The sequence below is a fragment of the Euprymna scolopes genome, chromosome 23, assembly GCF_053919585.1.
Source record: "Euprymna scolopes isolate OS-2025 chromosome 23, ASM5391958v1, whole genome shotgun sequence".
NCBI classification, from domain to species: Eukaryota; Metazoa; Mollusca; class Cephalopoda; order Sepiida; family Sepiolidae; genus Euprymna; species Euprymna scolopes.
Window position 1 is genome coordinate 113779987 of NC_136504.1, and position 9653 is coordinate 113789639.

At 31.2% G+C, this 9653-nt stretch overlaps 1 protein-coding gene across 1 annotated transcript in view; it reads left to right on the forward strand.

Annotated features, from left to right (window-relative positions):
- The first annotated feature begins 3916 nt into the window (after positions 1 to 3916).
- LOC145246133 (uncharacterized) overlaps positions 3917 to 9653 on the forward strand; it is a 20747-nt gene continuing 15010 nt past the window's right edge. The window contains exon 1 of the mRNA XM_080107981.1: positions 3917 to 4489. Within this exon, the coding sequence (XP_079964107.1) occupies positions 4349 to 4489 (141 nt within the window). The 5' untranslated portion in view covers positions 3917 to 4348. The remainder of the gene's footprint in view (positions 4490 to 9653) is intronic.

The following is a 9653-nucleotide window of genomic DNA, read 5'->3' on the forward strand; positions in this document are numbered from 1 at the left end:
TGTTCAGCAGGAAGAGAGAAGATATCGGTCCACGGAGTACTAATGATAAATAATAAATATTTATTGGTTTTAAATGTTACCAGTAAAACTAAAATCTATAGATCATAACAAATTTAGGTAAAAATGGCACAAGTAAAAACGGCACGAATTGATAAATAGAAAAATGGCACGAATAAAAAATATAGATGAAAATCTTACAAGTTTATCAAAATCTTGGATACAGTAGATAAAGGGAAAACATTAAAATGTCAAATAAAAAAAATACATCTGTATATTTAAAAGGCGGTCGCAACTCTTCGCTAAATACTCCTCATCTTCCACAAAAATGAAATTCTACGTTTTTTAGGCGATTAGGTATACAACCGGCTTCCTCCAAAGGAGTGGGTTTCATGGCCATATCAAATTCACAAATAGTTTGAGTCGCTTTTGTATCATTGTCGAGGACATTAGGTTTTTACCGTTATTTACAGACAGGCGTCTTACATAAAGTGCCGTGTATTATCAAATTGTCACCCATCTGGTGTTGGCTAGGCTAAACGTTGCTTAACGTCCATGTGTCCCTGTGTGTCAACTTGATTGTGCCATGTATCCTATTATTATTATTATTATTGTTATTGTTATGATTATCATTATTATTGTTGTTATTATTATTATTATTATTATTATTATTATTATTATTATTATTATTATTATTATTGTTGTTGTTGTTATTATTATTGTTATTGTTATTGTTGTTATTGTTATTATTATTGTTATTGTTATTATTATTATTATTATTATCATTATTATTATTATTATTATTATTATTATTATTGGCTCTCAATAAACTTTCACACAGGTCAACAAAGATCTCATTGAATACAACCTGTTGTGTTCCCTGGAAGCTGAGTGACAAGAAGTCTTCCCAGATTTTCCAGTACTCTCCACCTCTTTCGATAACATTTGCAAATAAATTTGCATTATCGCAACAGCTGCTTGCCATTGATTTCTCGTTGGCAGCGGCCATTGATCTTTACTGAAATTTGAGTAGCAATAAGCCTCCCCAAGGTTCCAGTTCTCTTTGCACTTATACAGTGGAGGTCTGGTCAGTGCTCACTCCTCGGTCTTTCCTTCCTTATTGACTATTGGCTATTCGTTCTCACTCTTTTGGGGGGAGGGGACAATGATGTGGTAATGGGGGATGGGGTGGGGTTAGAGAACTTATAGCTATGCGGCTTCAATGTTCTCGGTTCCATGTAGCGCTTCATGTATTGTCTCTGCAGCAGTTTGTCTGGTCTATTGTTATTATTATTATCATTATTATTATTAGGGTATTTTAGAATCAGAATCAGTAATTGTATCAGAATCTGAAATTTAGAACAGAGTAATTATATCGAAGCTGTGAATTTAGAACAGAATCAGTAATTGCATCGGAATCAGGAATCTAGAACAGAATCGGTAATTGTATCAGAATCGGGGGAAAATATAGGAATCATCCTATTTCTAATTCATGAAAAAGAACAGAAAAAGAAATTGATTTTTTGATACTAAATTTATTTCTTATTTTTGTATTTATTGTATTTCTGTAAATTGTTTTTGTGGTGGGTTTTGTTTTGTTTTGTTGTTGTTTTTTTTTTATATTTTCTACTGTTATTTTTATAAGTAGCGGAGTGTTTATTCATTTCATTTATTTTATTTTATTTATTTTGTAAATTAATATACTTTCGGTCACAACTGAAAAATACAAACAAAATGAACGCGTAACCGGAAAAAAATGCCCAAGTATATAAATAGCGAGGTTTTATTTTACAACTTTCTTTAAACAATAAATTCAGGATTAAACACGAACGAAACGAATCAGAGATAATAAAATGATTTCAAGGAAGTCAAAAATACAAAATATTGAATTAGATTTTAATAGACATTTAATGGTCATAAAATGGCTGATCAATTTATATAATGTTTTACTTTACAATCTGATCCCACTTTTGATGACTGTTTTGTGTTAGCAACAGATTCCTCTGCTAAGTTTTGGTTTTATCATCATCATCATCATCATCATCGTCGTCGTATCGGACGGGTTACCTTGACCAAACTGACTCTTTCCCTCGACAGGTCTCTATCTTCCATTTTCTTAGGGAGATCTTCAAGTTGTAAGTCAATGTCTTCTGTCAATAATTTCGTGTATGTCTTGACGGGTCTTCCTACTTTATTAATTCCGAGTTTAGGGTCGCACGGTAACGCATCACAGACGACCTATTTTTTTTCTTCTGCAGCAATGTCCGGTATATTGTGTTCTTCTTATTACTGAAGATATCCTCAGCAACCCACCATACAGACGGCTGAACCGCCCCCCCCCCCCATTCGGGGGGGGGGTCTTTGTGCCCTTTTGGCCAAGATCAAAGTGTAGTATCTGTTCCGGCAGATGCTACAATCAAAGACCATTGTCCTTGTGGCTATCTTCTGGTCCAAGTAGGGGTAACCCTATATACCAGTGGGTTGTCCACCTCTCTCTATCTCTCTATCTCTCTCCACATTAAAAAACGGTCTTATGATTATTTGCTCAGTGGAGAAGCAAATAAATGCAGCCCCCCCCCCGAAATGGGGGTGGGGCCTTTATGGCCTTTTAGCCAAGATCAAAGTGTAGTATCTGTTCCGGCAGATGCTACAATCAAAGACCATTGTCCTTGTGGCAATCTTTTGGTCCATGTAGGGGCAACCCTATATAACAGTGGGCTCTCACTATCCAGCTCCCATTTCCCACCTGTCGGGAGCTAGTCCCCTTTTCCCTTCCCCTCCTCCCCTCTCTCCACATTAAAACACGGCCTTGTTCCTTATTTGCTCAGCGGGGAAGCAAATAAATCTAGACCATACAGACGGTTAGTGTTTGGTTGCGTTTTCTAGTTTAAGTTTAACACTGCCCGAAATATTCTAGTGTAAGTTCCATCCAGTCAAGTTTGTAAAAATTAAATTTTATTCGTAAACAAAACTATCTAAAACTGGTTTGCTAAAAGTTGCCCATAGCTCCTATATGGTCAAGTCGCTGCTCTTAATATTAATTCATTTGGTAATCAAAAGAACGGGGAGTGGTATAAAAAAAATGTAGAGTTATTTCTTTCTCTTTGGCTTTTTGCAATATATATATACATATGTGTGTGTGTATGTGTGTGTGTGTGTAATATAATACATATGTATAATAATATATATATGTATATATGTATAATATATAGATATATATAATATATATCATTGTACAGTATATAAATATATATACATATATATATAATATATACATATATATAGTATATACATGTATGATATATAAATATATATACATATATAACATATACATGTATAATATATAAATATATATACATATATGCATAATATATACATATATAATATGTATGTATAATATATATATGCATATACATATATATACATACATATACATACATATATATGTACATACATATATACACATATATATGTACATACTTATTTATATATACATATATATATATGTATATATGTACACATATATGCATACATATATATATGTTTGCATATATACATATGTATACATAAATATATTTACATACATATATACACATGTAAGCATTTATGTATACATATATATATATATATGTATACATATATATATATATGTACATATTTGGTTTTTGCAAGTACACACACACACAAATATATATATATATATATATATATATATATATATATATATATATATATATATATATATATATATATATATATATATATATATATATATATAACATTTCGGAAAAACCAAAGTTTCTTTCCACTAGTCTTTTTATGGATTTCGTAACAGATATGTGAATGGCCCAAGCTGGCTTCTCATTGGTTGAGCGCGTAGGATTCGTACCTTCATGTTTATTAAAACATGTGTTAATTCATACACAGGTGTATTCTTCTGTCACACAAACAGGAATACAATCCCTTACCACACCCCCTTTGGATACCCAACCCTAGCCGACCCATCCTCGCCCACTTTACAGTTACTTCCCTGATACCCGTAACCAATCAAAGTGAGATGGGTATGTGTATATAAACAGGGTATTTCTCCTATCTTACTATCATGACAATTCTCACTTTGGTGCTGTCCGTAGTAAAAACTGGCCTGGTGTGTTTTCCTATAAACAGCTGTCTTTATTTCGCCCTGTGAGATTTGTCTGCTAACATTCAGCTACGATTTCGTTCTTTGTTTTGTTTCTTTGTTGTTTTTTAAATCTCAAAATTTCGACTCGACACGTTGCTTGTCGGCTCGTTATCTAACAACTAAATTTTAAAAGACATTGTTTTTTCCCCCCCTAAAAGCTGATAGAAAATGGAATCCCATTTTCAAATTATCTTTTTATCCCTACTGATTTTCGGCTCCATTTGTGGAAGTGAAGCAGCGTTTACAAGAAAAACAATGGCTCTCATTCATCCAAGACAAAGACCTTCTCTCAACGACGATATGTGCCAGGTATTTATTTATTTATTTGATTTGATTATTTATTTTATTGGTAAAGGTGCCGAATAATTAACAGCTAAAATATCGTGAATAAATAAAACATAAAAATAACTTATACCAAACGCAGTATAATTTCATTATATACCGATCTGTATACTTTCAACGTATTGAAACTTTATTTTTTGCTTTTTATTTCAGAAATTTGTTATTTTAAGCTGTGTTTTGATTTTATTATTTATTTTATTGAGAAAGGTACAGAATAGTTAACAGTCGAAAAAGCGTAAACAAAACAAAAATAAATATATTATACCAAACGCAGTATAATTTCATTATATACCGATCTGTATACTTTCAACGTATTGAAACTTTATTTTTGCTTTTTATTCAAGAACTTTGTTTTCTAAGCTGCGTTTTGATTTTATTATGCATTTTATTGGTAAAGGTGCAAAATAGTTAAGAAATAAAACATAAAAATAAATAACTTATACCAAACGCAGCATAATTTAATTATATACCGACTTGTATACTTCTAATATACTGAAACTATTTTCTATCAACTTTATTTTTTTTATCTGATATACCATACACACAAAATCTAGTCGCCTGCCATTTAACTAATTAGACGATAATAAAAAATGAATTACCCTACCATTAATCCGTAATCATTAAGCCACTCTGACTTAGGGTGAGCGTTAGGGTAAATCGGGTTTTTTTTTCTATCTTTTCAATCATGACTCCTTCTCTCAATAATTAACCTATAAGCAGCCATTTTTTTTTTTTTTCGTGCGTCGTAAAGACTGTTTTGAACGAAATAAATTTTTGAAACAAAACAGTTTCAGCACGTTAAAAATATACAGGTCGGTAGATAATTAAATTCTATTGCGCTTGGTAAAAGTAATTTGTTGTTTTTTGTTTCTTGTTCACGATTTCTTTACTGTTAACTATCCTTCAAGTTTATCATCCTATTTATTCATTTATTTTTTAGACTTTTTTGCAATTCTCTTATAATTCCAATTGAACTTAAAATTTTAAAAAAAATTACTTATTCATCGGTTATTTGTAAGTAATTTGGTTTCTCCAGAGGTAGTTCGGTGTAAACGCAGAGTTCAACCGAATTTTTTTAAAACATGCAGAAAATACAGAAAAATCGTTACAGAATGAACATGTCATTTCCCAAAAATTACGTAAATCGATGAAGTAGTTGTGGATTTTTAACTACGGAAATCAAATTTTATGAGGAAGTGAGACGTTGTGCCTTGATCTGACATTTTTAATAAATACAGGGAGACAAATTACCAAAAGCAAACTCAGCCTTTACTATTACTGAGATTTACTATTAAAATCGCTAAAAATCGTTAAAAATATGATTTTCTCTATATAAAAAAATACTACACGATCAATTTATATGATTTTTGGAATATGGCGTGTTCGTTCAATGACGGTTACGTACACCATAATGATTTTTCTGGATTTTTTTTTTTTTTTTTTTTTTTTTTTGTATTAATTCAGACATGGCATAGAGAAACGAGCTAGTACTTTGGAACTTTCGCAACTGAAGTAATTTCGTTTCGGTTAATTCGGGTTTTATATAAGTTCTACTTTTAAAAAAAATGTCAGTCAAAATTTGATTTAGTTTAAACTAAAAAAAACTACACGATGAATTTATATGATTTTTGGAATATGGCGTGTTCGTTCCATGACACCATAATGATTTTTCTGGATTTTTTTTTTTTTTTAATTAATTCTGACATGGCATTGGTGTTTCATAGAGAAACGAGCTAGAACTTTGGAACTTTCGCAACTGAAGTAATTTCGTTTCGGTTAATTCGGGTTTTATATAAGTTCTACTTTAAAAAAAAAAATGTCAGTCAAAATTTGATTTAGTTTAGTCAAATCATCGTATCCATTTGACATTTTACTTTGCGTTTATTCATTTTAGACAATCGAACTATTTTACATCTATGCAGAGTGTGTATCCTTACGCCAAACTCATAAAAAGTCGAAGTAGGTTACAAATCTATAAAACTGAAAATGTGTGTGCGTGAGTGAGGACACTTCTCGACCTATATACTCAACGAATTATTTTTATCTATAGACTTGAAATTTGGTATATATGATATTCAGATATGTTGCAAACTTTTCAATCGGGTTTCATCCGGAAGAGAAAAAAAAAACTGGCTGCGAAGGGGTCAAAATTACGTGGGGGTCATCGGATTATATTTTGTTTGCCAACTGTTCCACGAATGCGCATGTGTGAATGGTTCACATGACAGATTCATTTATTATGTTAAAAATAAGTAGATTTGAACACAGTGTCAAGCGGGTCTAATGGTTATAGTACTTGACTCACTGTCTTTAGGTTTGGGTTTCGATCTCAGCCCGGGTATTTCATTTTTTTTTTTTTTTTTTTTTTTACAAGAAGTAAACTGTTCAGAAAAAAACAACATAACACTCGCATGCACATGTCTCAGTTTCTGTATGAATTAAAATGTATTTATGCATATTTTACGACCGGGCAACGTCGGGCGGCCTGCTAGTAATTGCCTAAAACAAATGACCTTGTGTGCAACCTTGCTCTCGTAGTAAGGCAAGTAGATAGTAATTTTTGTTCGCTTTGTCGATATTTTTACCCACAGTTTATGCGTATTTTACGAGCGGGCAACGCCCGGCGGCCTGCTGGTACAAAATATTTACGTTTGATCCGTGATCGTGTGAATCGGGCGTTCATCATCAGTTCGAATATTTGATGTCATCTTTCAGGGTTCGACTCTCACAGTACACAATTGTTTTTTTTTTCTTCTTCTTTTTGCTGCTGCTGTTATTTCCTAACCGATATAGATGACCATCATATATAATGAACTTGTTTATTTATTTATTTTAGTATTATTTATTTTGTACTCACTAGGAGTTCTCACACAGGTCGTTATTATAGATTATTAACTGACAACAACCTGTGGTGTTTCTTGGAGACTGGATGACAAAAAGTTTTCCAGTACTTTTCACCTCTTTACATTACCTTTGCAGCTGACTTTGCGTTATCGCAACGACCTCTTCTCGCTGGCACCCACCATTATTTTCACTGTAATCTAGGTGGCAATCAGCCTCCCAAAGACCCCAGTCTTTTTTGCACTCATCCGGTGGAGGTCTGGTTAGTGATATATATCTATCTATACTCCTATAAAATTGTTTGTGTGTGCGTGTGTGCGTGTGTATTGGTAATCTATATAAAAAAAACCTTTTTTCTATTTATTTAAAACAGAAAAATACAACTTTGTTATATGAGGGTCATGGAATTGAAATCGTCTGCAAAAGATCTAGCTAATTTGCATATTCTTTTAAACATTCATTTTAATTAATTCCCTATTAGTTTTTTCGGTTTTCTTATGGGATGATCATCTTTAGTTAACCATTACGTGTAATTATATTCATGCAGATATTCTACATGGTTTATACTTGTGTAATATTTGCGTAAAAAACTTATAGTAAATACAAATATATTTCTATATATTATTAATATTAATATTAATTAATTTTATATATATTAATATTATTAATATTAATGCGTATATATATATATATATATATATATATATAAAATGGGTTAATAAATTCCAACGAAAGAAAGATGTATATTTTCCTTATTTAAATATATATATATATATATATATATATATATATACGTATTAATATTTAAATATATATATATATATATACGTATTAATATTTAAATATATATATATATATATATATATACGTATTAATATTTAAATATATATATATATATATATATATATATATATATATATATATATATACGTATTAATATATATTTGTTTAGAAAATTTTGGTTTAGATACATGAAACTTAATATATAGGGTATTTGGATCCATGCGAAACATTATATTTTGGTTTTATCCGGGGAATATCGGTGGAAAAGTATGAAAATTAAAAAAATAGAATTTACCAGGTGAAAGTTAAATGATGACTTTACGAATATGCATGCGTATCATAATAGCTATTTGTTCATGTTTAATTTTAAGCCTTGCAAAAATGTCTTCGTAGCTCAGAAGTGGACGTGTCTGTGTGTCTGTGTGTGTGTGTCAGTGTACATTTCCCTACGCAATAACTCTGTCAATTTTTAGTCTACAGACTCGAAATTTGATATACAGGATACTGAGATTTGGGAAAATCGATGTGATCGGATTTTGGCCAGAAATTTGGCTAAGGAGTCAAAGTTCAACGATTTGACATTTGAAATTTCAGATATAGGTTCTTTGGACATGGATCTAACTTAATAACTTGATTTGAGCCCAAAACAATAAATGTTAAGGGGTCATAATAGGGGTCAAAGTTAAAAAAAAAATTGACCTCTGCGGTCTCTTCCAAATTGCTCAGACAATTTCTGGTCTAAATATTTGAAATTTTACATAAAGGGTATTCAGAGATAGGGCAAGCTTTTTCATCAGTTTGGGTCGAAAATTTTTAGTTACCAATATATAAATGTATTATGTATGTCTGTTTGCATGTCTGCCTTAATCTTTCAATAAAGGCGACGGATTTTACCAAGATCAGTATCGTTTTAAAGTTCGACCTTTCATACGACAAATATCGAAAAATTGGCTAAAAACATTAATATCTTCCCTTTCAACTAGGCACTTTTCTACCAGGGGGGTCACTTTTTTCGCCGATATTTTTTAAAGTTTTCCTCTCCTTTAGATTGTCTAGCCTTAATTTTAAAAAATGTCGCTTCCGGTTTGGCGGTGGTCGTAACAGCATAAACGTTAGGTTTTTACCCCGTTTTTTACCTCCTTTGCGGTACGGGTTCGATCCTGCCTTCCTATTACCACTTTTTTTTTTTTTTTTTTTGCTCAACATACACATCCAAACACCTGGGCAACGCCGGGCTGAAATGCTAGTATATATATATATATATATATATATATATATATATATATATATATATATATATATATATATATATATATATATATATCAGAACAAACAGTTAATAAAACATGTTAAAAAACACTTTGAAAAAGAGTTAAAAACATATTTAATCCGAAAAGGAAAACTAATCCGCGGAGTTTCGAAGAAATAAAATACTTTCCTTCTCATCAGAGGGTAAGAATTAGCAAAATGCGGGATCGGATTTTGCATACAAAAGTATTTGATAAAA